This window comes from Brachyhypopomus gauderio, chromosome 15 (assembly GCF_052324685.1).
Source record: "Brachyhypopomus gauderio isolate BG-103 chromosome 15, BGAUD_0.2, whole genome shotgun sequence".
NCBI classification, from domain to species: Eukaryota; Metazoa; Chordata; class Actinopteri; order Gymnotiformes; family Hypopomidae; genus Brachyhypopomus; species Brachyhypopomus gauderio.
In genome coordinates, this window is record NC_135225.1 from 20,178,073 (window position 1) to 20,194,439 (window position 16,367).

Below are 16,367 nucleotides of genomic sequence, written 5' to 3' on the forward strand. Positions count from 1 at the left end.
AGAGTTCCAAAGGAATCCACTTTGATACGAACGCCAGCAACAAATGGAATGATTTCGTTCAGACTCACATCCTCTGAACCGAATCCAGGAACCTGGGTTTCTCACGGTGGGAGGAGCACTTGTGATGTCAAAGAACCATATTCGCTGCCAGACGCAGAAACCACTGTTCCAGGAAGTTTTCAAGTTTCATTTCAAACTAAAAACCCATAGACTAGGCTTCATGTTAACAACCCCTGGTGGCTATGTTGTTACCTAGGACTACGTTGTAATGGAGCCACAGATTTATAGACATATCTCATGACACCAGTTAGGCAGATAAGTCCACGTTTGTTGTCATGGCTCAGTTTCATCTGACTAGCATCTATAATTTCTTATGTACACCTCTCCATGATAATTAACTGTTGCGCTGAGACGTGCACGATTAGTCCTACTTAATGTCAGGAACTCTGTCGATGGAGCGTTTGGATTTCAAACACGTCCTCCACGGCGGAAATCACAGGAACGCAATTGTTTGTAAGCCACTCATTAGCATGCCGGGCCGTCCTCGGCCCGATCGCAGATGTTGCCCGAGCCCGTTAACCCCGGGCCGGAGCAACCGGCTGGCAGGCGTCATCCTGTGAAGTCGCACAACAATGGGGCAGAGTTCCAGCTCACGTCTGGGGGCGGGGATGGAGTGGGTGTGTGTAGGGGGGTGGAGTGGGTGTAGGGGGGGGAGATGGAGTGGGTGTAGGGGGTGGAGTGGGTGTAGGGGGATGGAGTGAGTGTAGGTGGGGGAATGGAGTGAGTGTAGGTGGGGGAATGGAGTGGGTGTAGGGAGTGGGAATGGATAGGGTGTAGGGGGGGGGATGGAGTGGGTGAAGGGGGGGGTGGAGTGGGTGTAGGGGGATGGAGTGAGTGTAGGTGGGGGGATGGAGTGGGTGTAGGGGGGGGGGGGGAGAGTGGGTGAAGGGGGGGTGGAGTGGGTGTAGGGGGGTGGAGTGGGTGTAGGGGTGGGGGTATCTGGAGAGGGACGGCGGTGAAGTCTTACCACTGCACACGGGGAGGGGGTTGCTCCACTGGCCGTTCACGCGGCACTGGGCCCGTGGCGTACCACGCAGCACGTATCCGACGCTGCACGTGAAGTTCACCACGTCGTTGAGGTTGAATTCGTTCCCATTGGTCCGCCCGTTGGCTGGGTTGCCTGGGTGGCCGCACGTGATGGCTGCCGGCGAAAGCGAGACAGTCCCTGAACGTGCGATTTCCACCGCGCTGACGTTTCACACGTGTAGTAATGTGTTTTCTCACCTCAACACTGGTTAAGACTTGTTAAGGGCTGGAGAATATCCACAGCCGCAAGATAACAATGTAAAATGCTAACGGCTAAATGCAGTGATGCATAAATACAGCACACCAAGACTAACATCAGTGGGGAGAAAAATAAAAATGGTGACCCATTCATAAGAGAGCTTGGATGGAACTTACGAACACACACAGGTGCTTGGCCGGACCACCTGTGATCCTGCTGGCAGATCCGTACTGATGTTCCGATGAGGCGAAATCCCAGGTTGCACTGGTACACCACGGTGTCTCTGTAGCTGGAGCCGTCGCCGCTGATGTGGCCGTTCGGGATGGGGTCGGGCGAGTCGCAGTGGCCGGCTGCGACAAATCCCCACAAGCGGCGCACGATTACGGGTCGTTTGCGGTCATCGCGCGCGCACGCACAAGCCAGAGAGCGCCTGCGTGGAGCTAACGGGACCAGGAATGGCAACTCGAGGAACTGTGCTCAAACACGGAGGGTCTGCACGGAAACCACGGCCCTGGATGTGAGCTGCAGTCTGCCGCATGGCTGACATTTTGATGGTACGCCCCGGGCGCTGTTTTGGCCAGGCTGCAGACGATGCAGCCAAAGGAAGTGAACCCTTCTAATGAGGCGGAGTTCGGGCTCATCTGCTCGAGGATGCCGGCGTGATCCCAGCTGTGACGCCACGGTGGAGCGGCGACAGCCGCATATTGTGTGCATCCTCAGGGACGTCTGCTTTGTCTTATATTAGCAGCCTAATAACAAAGCGCTTAAAGCCACAGCCTGTGGTTTATAAAGGCTCGTGGCTCGCACGGCACGCCGCCTCAGACTTATTGCGCATTTTCATCCGTATCACTTTGCAAAGTGCACAGTAAAAACATCCAATTTGCAGGAAAAGCAAGAAAGTTTTGGTTCTTGCCTTTTATACATAATAAATATGATCAAATCCTTTAGGCCCTTAAAATATGATAATGCCAGTTATTCTAGCATTCTGCTTTCTATGATGTCAGGGAGGGGACCACACCTCCTGACCCCCAAAAGCACAGTGTTTGAAAATCCATGATCGGATCGTTCCGTGATTGGATCGTTCCGCGATCGGATCGTTCCATGATGGGATCGTTCCGTGATCGGAACATTCGAGTTGCCATTTCCTGGTTCTAAACTCCCTGCACCTTTAAAGCACGCGGGCGGAAGGGTGGAGTCTCGTCTTACCCAAGCATTTGGTCTCCACCCCGCTCCAGAGCCCATTGGCCTGACACTCCCTCACATGGGAGCCCACCAGGGTGTAGCCTGTGTTGCACATGAATATGGCCGTGGCCCCGAAGGTGGTCAGCGTGCCCATCTTCTTACCATTGGGAGGTGAGGGCAACTCACCACAGGAGATAACTGCGAATAACAAAGGTGTTTGGACACATTTTCATACCCATGGACCTGTGTAGTGATGAGGTCTGACAGTGACTGGGGGGGGGGGGGGGACACACGACATTAAACGAACCATTGTTAATGTGTTTCTATAGTCTGGGATTAGATGCGATTTGGCATCTTTTGAACCAACAATGAAATATAATTAACAGAAAGCCTATCAGCTGTGTGCCTGCGTTTGCTGTGGACAGCTCAGAGAAGAGAAACGCTGCCTTCACAATTTGCTTTATCAGGAAAATTTCTCTGCAGCTGCATCACGTTTGAACCCAGATGAACGTCAGCTGAACTCTGCAGCTGTGGCAGGATCGCGGCACTTCACAGCACACACACACACACACACACACACACACACACACACACACACGCAGAGAGAGTACACATGTACAGATCCTCCATCTCTGGCTCCGTCTGATCATGAAGCGGGCTGTGAACGCGAGCGTGTGGAGACAGTTGGTCTCGAGGCAGAGCACCGGGCCGCCCGCCACACTCATCAGGCTGTGTAAATGTATTACAAAACAAAAGCTTGCTCTGATTAGATTATTTAAACTTGCTCTTTGACCTCTAATTAGCTAAAGCACAGGCCACTGATGACTTAATCATCGGCGCCATGTTTACCCAGGCCGTCTCAGAGGAGGAAGCACGGGCCTAATCAGAAGCACAAGTCTGGGCAGTGGAAGTGCCATCTTAGGCCTGGGCACCAAATCCGGGGATTACGATCGGATCAGCGCAGAAAGAAAGCAGCGTCATACAGAGAGAGGCTGGATTTCTGCCAAATTAACTAACCTAAATTAGATTCATAAACATACAATGGACAGTGCTCGGTAATCAGGTCAAAATGAACGTAGTCTTAATGAATGACCTACAGCCATACAGACAAATTAGCTGAACAAACTGGTTTTCATAGAATCCCTTTAAACGGGGGAGTGTGTGTGTGTGTGTGTGTGTGTGTGTGTGTGTGTATCAGAGGATCTGTTTTGCACACTTACTCTTGCAGGTGGACTTCTCCTCCAGCCCGCCCCAGGTGGCGTTGGCTAAGCACCGGGCGATCCTACGCCCTCCCATATAGTAACCGGGCATACAGCTGAGCATGACTTGTGCTGCAAGCTCATTGTGTGAGCCGGAGAGGGGACGCCACACCATGTGCTCAGAGAGCATGCTCTCGATGTCAGGACACTGCACCGCTGCAGGACATGAAAGCAGGACATGAGCAAGACAGCGTTAATGGAAAAAGCCTCTTGACTGAGGACCTCACACGAGGACAAAGCTATGTGAGAATGCCCATTCATAGCTGGGCCGGTTACATTTATGGCATTCAGCTGACACTTTTATCCAAAGCAACTGACAATTACAACTGAATACAATTTAGGCAATTGATGGTTTGCTCAGTGGCCGAGCAGCAGTAGCTTGGCAGTGGTGGGCTTGAACTGTCAACCTTCAGATTACCAGTCAAGTATCTTAACCACTGAGCTCCCACTGCTCCAATTTAACTCTCTGTCTTCAGACGCTAAAGCATCTACAGTGTTTAAGCAATCATTACGTTTGGCTGTTTAATGACGTGGCACGGGGCATTCCTGGCCGTGCATTTCCACATTTCTACAATCGCACTTGTAGTGATAATAATGGTGCCAGGGGGCTTTCTCTACGACACAGAAACAACACAGAACTGCAGCGAACAGATGGTCCTCCACTAACTCAACACGGCAAGATTGTTTCCAGGCCATTTTCCCACAGAAATGAACACAACTAGGAATATGAACGTTAACACGGACACAAATCAAACATTTGCCCTACGTATTAATAATAATGCAGATTATCAAATGTGGCTATTTCATGCCATCAAGTGTCTCCACGAAAGGAGTTTAATACTGCATGTCATTTTCCACCATCAGTCTTAATGAACACGTCTCTGATGCTGACCCACGGACGCATAATGGACATCCATTATGTTGAAGGCACCGGGGGTATATATATATGAGTCCTGCAGTGCCTCAGGGGCAGTAATTCAGGTCAGAACAACCAGAGGGAGAGATGGGGGGGGGGGGGGGGGGGGGGCATGCCGCATCATGGCACTCGTGTCGTTCGAGTGCCAAACTGCTGGAAAAAAAAATGAAGTCATTATCGTTCATTTGACCAATTACCTGCCCTACATCGGCCTCAGAGGGCGGTGGTCAGGAAAAGGTGCTGGCTGTGTTGGGCTCAATTAAGTAGTGGAAATGCGAGCATGCTGTTGGCATGGCAAAGGGGGAAGAGGGAGGGGCTCACGTAAGCAGCGGGGAGGGCGGGCCGCGTTGCTCCAGACGCCGTCGTCCAGGCAGACGGCGGCCAGCGGGGCGGCGCTCTCGGGCCGATAGCCCTCGTCACACTGGTACTGCACCCTGCTGCCCACCGTGTACTGCAGCCCGTGGAAGGAGCCGTTGCCCAGGCCGTCCGGCACGCCGCACGACACAGCTGGCGAAGGGGAGATCGACATCGCCGTTACCCACAATGCAGAGCAAGAGTGCAAAAACACAAAGGCCGGCGTGAGCCGGTCCGTTTAACAGAATTAAATGCGGAGACCGTCTGGGTTGGATAATAAAAATTACAGACACGTTCAGGGAAGCAGATGTTTCCTGCACTTGGGAGAGAAAAGAAGTGGGACCAATTAAAGCACTTCTGCATTAGAAAGGATGAGAGGCCAGCCAGAGAAGAGAGGGTGAGGGGGAAACAGGTCCCAACCCCATGCCTGACCCTCATTGACCTCTACACTGACTGCATTGATTCTTCTCACCATTTAAGGAAATTATGGGCCTTAATTAGTCCACAATCCATCTTCCTGGCTCTGATTGTTTTCGAAATAGGGTAAGAATATTAATGTTGGAACCTCCGGTCTTTAGATAAGTTGCCTACTTCACTGTGCTTACCTGTAATGAGACTCTTTGCTTAAAATGTTAGTCTGCTTTCTCTCTCTCTTTCTGTGCGTGCGTGCGTGCGTGTGTGTGTGTGTGTGTGTGTAAGGAATTTTGGCTAAGAATGGTCCACTCAAATGACCCTAAAATGCACCGGCATTCTGAAGTGAAGGTGTGGGTACTGTCTTAACACTGTGAAAGCTTTGGATTAACTGTGTGATTGCATAAGCCAGTTTTTAGATTGCCAGCAGAGCGGCATGGAAATCACACCAGTCGCAAACAAAAGATGACGTTTTCTTGCAAACGTGCCAGTGCATGATTACAAGTTGATTGATGATAATAACCATCTACAGACACTTATAGATTACAACCATGTCGCAACCAAACTGGATAATGGGAGGATCATATACTTCCATTATAATTTCTTGTAGCCAGACAGCAGCTAGGAGAGGAGGTGTGTATGCCTCCGTGTGTGTATGTGTGTGTATGTGTGTGTGTGTGTGTGTGTGTGTGTGTGTGTGTGTCTGGAGCACAGGTATATTGCCACACACAAAACTCCCTCAAAAAGACATGCACAGAAAACAATCCCCCAAAAATAATTATCCTTGCATAAGTTCCCGTCGGCTACTGTCTTAACGCAAATATACGACCTATTCAGGCTTACTAGCCCCCCTGGCCGGTAAAGGGTGATGGGCTGCTAGGGTCGTGGTCATGATGGGACAGCAGCGTCTTAGCAGTCTGATGGGTTATAGATGCTGGAAATTGAGATTTTGGAGGCAGTTCTAGAGGCATCTGAATAAAACGCACCACCAGGGGCCAGGGCATTACCGCAGAGAGGTGTATGGGTGGGGGGCGGGGTTTACCTTGACATAGTGACACTGGCGCATCCCATTGGTACAGACCATTGGGGTGGAGCCTGCAGGTGGCGTTTGGTTGTCCCACAAGGCGAAAGCCCCCGTTACAGTAGTACTGAATCCTGTTGCCAGGGCGATCCCGCGTCCTGTTGATAATGCCACCGTTCTTGGGCGGGTTGCTGACGCTGCAGTACGTGGCTGCGGCGATCGGACAGAAAAACGAACACGTGTGAAAAGGATCGGTTAGCGTTTAATATTCATTTAATCAGTGGAAATAGAGTCGAGCAAACGCAACTCGGTAAAGACAAGCGAGCTCATTTGTCGGAGCGGCAAGAGCAGACTCGTCTAGGCGCCGGAGCGAAGGAGTCTGGGGAGCTCGGAGCTAATCTCACTTCAGACAAATAAAATCAAGGGCAGCATCAAACCGCCTGAGCTGAAGATGTTTGCTCAGTCGCAAACAGACTGGAATTCATATTAGGAAAAAAAAAATTGCAATACAACTTTCTAATTTACTTTGATGAAAACCCAGTGAAGTGTTTAACAAATGTAAAAACAAAAAAAATAATAATCACAAAGTTGAGCCCAGCTCCCAGTGTTTTGTGAAGCTCGTATAAGACGGAGGTGTATTACAGCCCGGCAGTCCATGCCGGTTCATTGCTCAAAATGTTTATGAAACGCGGCAGACAATAGTGGTTCAGGGACCCTGCAGAATGATGATCTGGTGAGCAAGAGGAGCCTCCATTCAGAAGTGAGGGCTTCCAAGGGTGAAACCCTAGCATTTGCCCCTCACTCACTCCTTTGAAATAGGAGAAAGGAACTAGGAAAATGTAGGAAAAAAATAGAATAATCACAGGGTATGGAATGGGAGAATAGAAGAGAGAAAGAGAGAGAGAGAGAGAAAATGTGTCTGCATGTGCGACAGAGTGACAGAATAGATGGAAAAGGGAGAAACGGAGAATAATCCCCATCACTGGTCTTCGTGCGCTATATATCAAGTTTGACCACTGGCCGAAATGTCAGTTTGAGTCATGGGACATTGCAGAAATTCGTCGAAGTTCATTACAGAATCTTTGACCTCCATTATGTCAGCCACATGCAACGGCTCCCTGATGGACCTAAACATCTGGTCCTAGTCTAATGAGGGCTAATGCAGAAAAGCCTGATTTCCTCTTCTACCCAAATTGGATCCAAAGCAAGAGCCTTGGAGGGCAGAAGCTTAGGAAATAATCCACCCTGACAGACCGGCAGAAAAACAGAATATGTTCTCCGCTGCAACAGGCACGTAACAGGCACTGCAGGGAAGTCTTTTGCCATTATGGTAAAACACCTCGGGACTGTAGACATTCTGGGTTCTGAGTAATATATCTTAGGGTTCCAAAATATAAAACAATGCAAGGTACCCTGAAGGTCAAGGTACCCTGAAGGTCAAGGTACCGACCTGTGTAGCGTATTTTAAATCCTTTCTTGTTGGTGGCATGGTCCGTTGACCATCGGAGATAAAGCTGGTTGGTCTTGCTTGTGAAATTCAACTGTGTGGAGTGGTTTCCACTAAGTGCCACCAACAACGGGCTCTGGCCAGATGGACCTGGGAAAAAAATAAAACAAGCAAAAAAAATAAATAAAGTAATACATAAATAGAACTCGAGGTAAATAGTTCTCTGCCAGGGGAACAGTGTGAAGAAGTCTTTACCATCAAAGATCTCCAACTCATCAAACTGCTTCTCGCTCTGAAACATCTCCACATAAATAGAGATGGTGAAGGCAGGTAGCACTCTGATGATCCAGGAACACGTCTGGGAATTGGGGTAGTTCTTGGGGAACCCTGGGCTCAGGACCGCCCCAGATGACGCGGAACGCTCCTCATTGGCGGGACACTGAGCTGTTGCAACAGAGGACATGGTTTTTTGCATCAGGGCAAAAACTGCTTACAGAATGACAAGACTTGCAGGATAACAATTCAATGCTGAAAGGAACTAGAGTTCACTGTGGTTCAACAAAGCAGAATCTCTTAAATGAGCCTCTAAGCTTCGGTAGCACATTTTATTCAGGCCTCTTTCACCTGGTTGTACCTGAGGAATGAGGAACACTCATAATTCCAGACAATATTTTTTTCTAGACCAATTTAAAGCATTTATGTTCTTTCATTTCTCTTATCTTTAATACATGTGTGCCTGAGATATTGCTGTTTTTTTTTACGTTCATCAACTAAAAACAATGAAAGAAGATAAAACACGTAGATGTTCCATTGAGATGCCTGTGATTCTTCTAGGTCTGTGCCTACTGTGAGGTTTCAAATAGTTGGTTTTAAATGGCACTGACTGCAGATGTTGTGGAAGTGAAGAGAGTTTATCATGGGCTAAATGATAAGAGTCCAAACAAACATCTACTCAAAAGGGCAGTTCACGGTGTGAAATACATCAAAACACACTTGCTACATGTGTGAATCCACACAGCAAATCCCACCATCTCAGCCAGTTCACATTTTTCTTTCTCTTTTAGATCTTTACTAGTTGAAAGATGGCTTAGACCCACTAGCCCATTTATACCAGTTTTAAGATCATCAGATATAAATAAGACTCAAAGGCTGCAGTGGTGGGGACAAACAGACAAAAAAAAAAAAAAAACGTGTTTTCTCACGGCACAGAGAAGATCTACTGACACATTAAACTGTTTGGAAACTATTCTGAACTTTATGTTGTATTACTCTCATAATATGGGTCCAAATGGGACAACAGTTGAGTGCTCACATAGTGACTCACGGCATTCCTCATAGAGGTTATGGTACATTCTTATTATGCTTATATTAAAAAATCCAGTGACTCCTAAGGGAATGTTGAGGAAAATAAGCTCAAGACAGTGTTCAGTCTTAGAGTAGTAACTAACACATTTCTTTGATTGCATACATGAATTATGCAAAGAAACATATCTGCATGTGAACTGGACACTGTTAAAAAACCCCACACATATCTGCATGTGAACTGGACACTGTTAAAAACCCCCACACATATCTGCATGTGAACTGGATACTGTTAAAAACCCCCCACACATATCTGCACGTGGACTGGACACTGTTTGTGCTCAGCTAGGTTGCAGGAAATACACGAGCACTCCAGCACCACGGACAGCGTCTCCTCCCCAGAACGTACAATCAGAACAGCAGCCCAAATCTCTCCGTGTCCTCACAGCACGGGTGGTCTCTCCCGCCCTACCGGACTGTTTTCCTTATCAGCCTCCTTCCTCTGCTCTTGTGTAGCAGTGAATCCCCTATCTGTGAATACAGAGCAGAGCCACGAGCAGCTCTCCACTCTCAGCCAACCGAGTAACCGATGAACTCTAACCTTGTTTTTCTCTTGAGTGTACGTGTGTGTTACCACTGTGGGTTGTAAGGTAATGACCCAAGCGGGGTTTTTTTTTCTGCTGGTTGTCTTTAAACCTGGCTTTGTGCCGCATGTTTTTCGTTTACCTTCACACACCGGGGGTGGGCCCTCAAACTGCAGGTGGGAGTTAAGCTTGCAGGTGAGCTCATCATTGCCAACCAAGGTGAACCCAGGCAAACACTGATATCTCACAGTGTCACCTGCAGGGTGGTGAGTGGAGGAAATACAGTTTAATGCACAAATTCTTGGGCTATATCATACTTTAACATTCCTCCGATGATTAAATAAAATCCGCAAATACTTGTTAAACCATTTTTTTGTGGATAAATGAAGATGATGCAAAAATAGCCAATGCACACCAACGTGGACCTTGATAAGTAAAAAAAACGCACTGCTGTGAATACTCAGAGAATATAATCTACCCGAGAAGAGGGTCCCAGCTGGACTTCGGGTCTTTTATAAAAACAGTAAATGGAGTGACTCAGCTAAACACACACAGAATTATGTGCGCCTCGTGAAATGTTACATACCTATTTCATAGTCTTCATCTTCATATAATATTTCTGCTTCCTCCACCACGGGTGGAGGAGGGCATTTCTTCAGACGATAAGCTGTGAAAGCAGAAAATGTTTCTGAAGAGCTTTGCCTCGTGACACACGCTGTAACTCGAGTACAAAGTACAAAGTACTTATTCACGTGACATGAAAGCAGTGTGAACACGCGGCGCACTGAACGTGCATCAAAGCGTTCTCACAGACTAAGGCAGGTTTCCCGGTCACACCATATCTCACCAATACGTGTGTGCTTTATGTTGATACATGTTGAAATCTGAGGCTAAGCCTTTCTTCACGTTCAACACTGCACGCCACACACACTTGCATACCGACACAGATATGAAAGGTAGCAAAAGAGGTATAGCTACTCAGGACTAATCTGTTAAAATAATGCTGAGGTCATTAGAAGCAACTGTCATCGTGGTGCTTTACTGTACAAAAACAAGATTAAACCCATGTTTCAACCCCCCCACCCCCCCTGCGGCTCATGCGTGGCATGTATCACGCTTCAGCAGCAATATATTTTTTTTCCATTTGGAGAAGAAACTAACCATGGAAATTGAGGACAAAAAATCCACTTGTGGAGAAGTCACTGTGAAACTTGATAAGAATCTGATTGAAAGAACTGTAGGCCGACTCCAGAGCCGTATTACCGCTGAAGATGCCCAGCTGTGGGTAGCTTTGCTCGGGCCCGTCCCTGCAAGAGAGCAGGCACCGCATGGAAATACATTACAACTTTCAATCCTTGCATTAAACACTTTAACAATGCCTTGCCATTTCAGAGCGGTTGGAGGAAATTGATTTACTTTCAAATCTATGGCACAGATTTGTGCTGACTTTCATGTAACGCCATTACATTACGGGCCACAGTGAATGAAAACAGGAAAAATGATGACTTAACAGCTTACTCCACTCTTTTAATAGCTTCTGAAGATTAATGGCTTACAAAAGTACAAAAAAAGGGTTAGATACGCTGCATTTTCTACATTGCTACATATCGTTTTGATCCACGTAGGAGGGTCTCAGAATTATGCAAGAGAAATGACTACTAGATGTTTCAGCTGTGCATTGAATAATTTTCAGAGGGAAACTCTAACGAAAAAGTCAATTCTGTTAGGCTACTTTCAGATATATTTAGTACATGACATCAAGGTTGACTGCTGTAGCTACCCTTTCCTTGTATAAAGTAAAAAAAAAATCCAAAAAATGTGCATTTTTATGATAATAATTTTGAATCTCAGGTCTCATGGCTGTTTGGCTTTTTTTGTGTGCATGATGTACGTTCATGTCTTTCTAGATGCCAGTTGGTGGGGTGAGCTCACCACACGGTGATGTAGTCAGTGACGGGCTCGGTCTGCAGCAGTGTGAAGTTGATGTACACGCCGTGCCCGTGCGGCACCGTGATGAGCCAGACGCAGTCCTGCGAATCCGGATACTCGTTGGGGTAGCCGGGCGAGAAAATGGTGCCGTTCGGAGCAGTGGCGTTGTAGCCGCAGGGAGCTGCGTAATAAAGACAAGGGTAACTGGAGCGGCGCCGGACAGGCCTCGTCCGTCTTCCCGCAGACGACGATCGCGCCGCGACAGTCGTCGGCGGGGAAAAAAACGCAGCTTGGCGATGCCAATCGTGGCGATGGCGGAGGGGGATTTGTGAGGGGGGGGTTGGGGGATTTGCGGGGGGGGTCAGGTGGAGAGGGGGCGGGGTGGCGTCCTCAGCCGTCTGTTCTGTGCTGCGCGCTGGAACACGACGGATTATCAGAGGATTGTGAAACGAGGGGGGTTCCTTGGTTTTAGGAGATAAGAAGGGTTAGGGTGGCTGGTGCAGAGGAGATGGGAGTACAGCAGCCCTTGGTGCTCGGAGACCGAGGAAGGAACAGGGAAATGTGCAGTGTTATTGATTGGTGAGGGCCAGACGGCTTTCACACTACACTGCTCTCACTGATCATCAAGGCTGCAATTTAGACCAGGTCCCCACAGTCTGGAACTTGACTGGATCAGTCTTCAAGATGCTTAATTTAAAAGACAGCTTTGAAAAAAGAAACAGCTCTAGTCCTTGTTGCATTGTACCAGTAACAGAAAGTAGCAACACTTCTGTTAAAGAGCATTGATAAAAAGGCCTTTGGGGAAGAGGAGTGACTGTATAATACTTTTTAAAGTGTGCAAAGGCACGAAAAAAGGGAAATTCTTCTCCAGAAAACTTGAGCAAAGGCAAACCTACATTCAGAGAACTTGCTGTTATACTGATTACGCAATCATGCTAGGGAAACGGAAATCAGGGTTGTTTACAAATCTGATCAGTGCCGCCCCTTCGTTTACCTTCACAACGCGGAAACGGATGGTTCCATCTTCTGTTGGTTCCGTGTTGGCATGTTAACACTGAATGACCAACCAAAACGTATCCAGGGAAGCACTCGAATGTTATGGACTGGCCTGCATTGAAGTCATTGTTGATGATGTATCCATTGTGGAACGGATAAGGGTCTTGACAGTTCTGCAGTTGGTATGCTGGGAAAAACAACAGCAACAGAAATAACTACGCAAAAGTGCACAGATATAGCTCAGCAACACAGAAAGTTAAGTATAATGGTCACGTAATTACTGTGCAATTTCAAAGGCATTAAAAGTGTGATTACTTAAATTCAGCGAAATCTGTTGCAACCATGCATACAAATTCCTTGCTTAAGAGTCCTGTAAAGCATTTCAAATGTGATACATTCATTATCATCCATTACGAATACATCAATCTATCCTCAGTTAGTTTCTAAAATATGTAAACAGAGCATTGATTTCTCTGCAAGGCCGAACCGGCGCTGGAGGCGGAAGGTGGACCGATACGTTCTTTAACTCCTGAACCTCAACCAAAAAAGGATTCCTAGAAGCGCCGTGTGCGCTGTGCGACAAAAACCATCACGTGCTGTGGACAACGGCGGACTATTTTTATAAGCAAGAACTGCGAGGACAACATCTGTGTGTGCCGTCCTATTGATTTCAAATGGCTTTCGGGCACCAGCTGTCATAAAAGGACCCCCCCCCCCGTGATGTTATTCAGGGAGACGTTTCCTGTGATCAGAGGCACGCAGATGCTCTGGATGAGAACCAGTCACTCCTGCTCGACGTGAAACCCTGCAGCGCACATGACGTGTCGCTCTCTGTGCGCGGGAGGGGTTTGTGTGGCGAACCGCGGGGGGGAGCGCCCCCGGGCCCGAGCCACGCTCACCTTGGTAAGTGAGTCGGAAGCCCTGTCGGTTCTGGGAGTGGTCGCTGTAGAAGTGCACCACGCTCTCGTGGGTGGAGCTCAGGAGGGACGGCGGGAGCTGGCTGCCACTGTACTGGCCAATCAAAGAGCTGCTGTGGCCCGGCCCATTCCGAACCTCCAGGAAGTCGTGGTTGTCTTCCGTGGTGAAGTTGAGGAACTGGATGTGGGCTCCTGCGGGACGTGGAGGAGATGGTGTTAGATGGTGGCAGGGCGGAGCTGCCGGAGACAGGCCTGGTCAGGAAGGCGCCACACCGCTGACACGCTGAAGGCAGTCGGGTGCCTGAACTGCTGATAACGGGCAAAGTGCCAACACTTCTCACTCACATTACCACCTGCGGGAATATTCACACGAGCTCCTTTACTCATTAATTGTCTCCTTATGAACTGTGAAGCAGAGCAAGAACAGGAGGACAGGAAATGTTTAAAACAGAATGTCCTCCTTAGGTGTTATTAATAAGTCCATTTAAAAAATCTACTTCGTCTAACACAACTATTAGGCACCTTGTTACACAAATTACAGTTTTTACAGACATGAGATCTATTTTGAGCTTTCTCCATTCTTTTAAAAGACAGCAAATGTTTACCATGCAAAGCAACCCACACAACACGCAGCAGCAAAGGAGAGATATAATTACTATAGTAACAGGACGTTGTTTCTTAGTAACTATTCCTAGGATAATTTCTGGTTCTGTTTTCACTGCAGTGGACCCAAGTTTGCCAGTAAATGACAGTAATTCAAGAGAGCCACTCATATTATCACTCAGGATTCCACTGTTAAAAGTAAAGCTGGCATACCCTCCAACAGAACCTCTTCAAACAGAACCTCCTCCAACAGAACCTTCTCAAACAGAACCCCCTCCAACAGAACCCCCTCCAACAGAACCTCCTCAAACAGAACCTATTCAAACAGAACCTATTCAAACAGAACCCCCTCCAAACAGAATCTCCTCCAACAGAACCTCTTCAAACAGAACCCCCTCAAACAGAACCTATTCAAACAGAACCTCTTCAAACAGAACCCCCTCCAAACAAAACCTCCTCAAACAGAACCTATTCAAACAGAACCTCTTCAAACAGAACCCCCTCCAAACAGAATCTCCTCCAACAGAACCTCTTCAAACAGAATCTCCTCCAACAGAACCTCTTCAAACAGAACCTCCTCCAACAGGACCTCTTCAAACAGGACCACTCAGGCCACCATAGCTGCAATGTTTCTCACAGCAGATATAACATCTTATATTTGGGCCAAACCATTTTTAGAATGATTATTTCCAATTCAGGAATTGCTCGATAACAATATATCTATTTTAAGATAAGTGTGATAATCCTTTATTAGTCTCACACTGGGGAAATTCACAAGCACTTTTCTTGAGCTTTTTCCTTTCTTCACTTCTGTTGCTATTGACTGCACAACAACTCAACAATTAATTCAAGGCGTATTAAATGAGAGAGGGATAATGACGATGCCCCAGGCGGTCCAAAAACATCAGGACCACAAAGGTCTTCACAAACTCCTCACTTGTCTTACTAAATCCATGCTAACTTCAGCGTCGCCTTGGACATTTAACATCTTCATTGTTGTGCAGTTGGGTCGCTTCCCCTGACAATACTTTCACCTACTTTTGCTACTCTCAAAGGTATCACCTGTGGCGCCTCTAAAGCCATTTGTAGGACTTCTTAAACGATTCCTTTTAAAGCTGGGTTTATTTTTTGATACGAGAGAGAACCGCTTTGAGTGAGCGCTGTGTGACATGTCTGAGAGAGAGAGAGAGAGAGAGAGAGAGAGAGAGACCTCGCACCTGACGACAAGTGTGAGCCACCTCTTTTTTAATCACACACAATTACCCTGTTAGCATCCGCAATGCTTCTTTACTTCCTTCCTCATTTTAACGGCAAGGAGGTGGGGGAGAAAACCGTGGCATGGAGAGACGGCTCCGCTAAATGAGGTCAGAGAGTTGAAATCGATCGCACGTAGTCTCGAAAGTTGAGAGAAATAAAACAGAACAAATGCTCGGTGCACACAGCCCGACTGCCCGCCACAGAGCGCTGGTCTAGTCGGTATCTTTCAGAGCTGCTGCCAAGATGTCGACAGGGGCCGTCTACGCAGGCTGTTCAAACAAACCGCTTCAAAACTGCTATTTTCAAACAGATTTATCTTGGTAAACAGCAGCTGGATGAGCTAGTTCTGTAAACTCGATGAAGTTAATGAGGAAGGCCCGTCAGTGACCTACCACAATGGCAAAAAAAACAACGACGACGACTGAGTGTAACAAACAAAAAGCAAAAATGCCTGATGCTGTGGGCATTCGTATCACAGCTCGCCCCCCCCCCCCCCCCCCCCCCCTCCACTACTATTAAAATGGCAATTCCGCACTGCAGTGATCAGCTGCACACACCATTTCTTCCCACTTTTTTTTGTCGCCGCAAAGAATTTCAATATGAAAAAGGTTACCCCATAGACGCCGACGTAAATACCTAACCTTTCCTTTAATTAATGTTGCTACTGCTTAATGTCACACAGCAAAGAGCACAAGCATCAGTGAAGAGACAACAATTCACACTATCAGAAATTACTGCAGTATCTGTTTATCAAGTTCAATATTAATGAATAAAGGACTAAAACCAGATACCAAGTAGGGTCAACTGCACCGGTTCAATCTCAGTAATACATTCACGAGGTGGACCGCATTAATTAAATGAGAAATCTGATCAGAAAGTATCACTGAAGGTCTGGCTGAATCGA

At 47.4% G+C, this 16,367-nt stretch overlaps 1 protein-coding gene across 2 annotated transcripts in view; it reads right to left on the minus strand.

The window, feature by feature from the left end:
• csmd1b (CUB and Sushi multiple domains 1b) overlaps nt 1-16,367 on the minus strand; it is a 288,049-nt gene that overhangs the window by 20,350 nt on the left and 251,332 nt on the right. For both annotated transcript variants that reach the window (XM_076974689.1, XM_076974688.1), the window contains exons 41-54: nt 13,586-13,795; nt 12,685-12,873; nt 11,694-11,871; nt 10,923-11,068; nt 10,348-10,428; nt 9,904-10,017; nt 8,131-8,319; nt 7,879-8,025; nt 6,450-6,638; nt 4,964-5,149; nt 3,688-3,882; nt 2,492-2,665; nt 1,462-1,635; nt 1,028-1,201 (exon numbers count right to left, since the gene is read on the minus strand). In XM_076974689.1, the coding sequence (XP_076830804.1) occupies nt 1,028-1,201; nt 1,462-1,635; nt 2,492-2,665; nt 3,688-3,882; nt 4,964-5,149; nt 6,450-6,638; nt 7,879-8,025; nt 8,131-8,319; nt 9,904-10,017; nt 10,348-10,428; nt 10,923-11,068; nt 11,694-11,871; nt 12,685-12,873; nt 13,586-13,795 (2,346 nt within the window). The remainder of the gene's footprint in view (nt 1-1,027; nt 1,202-1,461; nt 1,636-2,491; nt 2,666-3,687; nt 3,883-4,963; nt 5,150-6,449; nt 6,639-7,878; nt 8,026-8,130; nt 8,320-9,903; nt 10,018-10,347; nt 10,429-10,922; nt 11,069-11,693; nt 11,872-12,684; nt 12,874-13,585; nt 13,796-16,367) is intronic.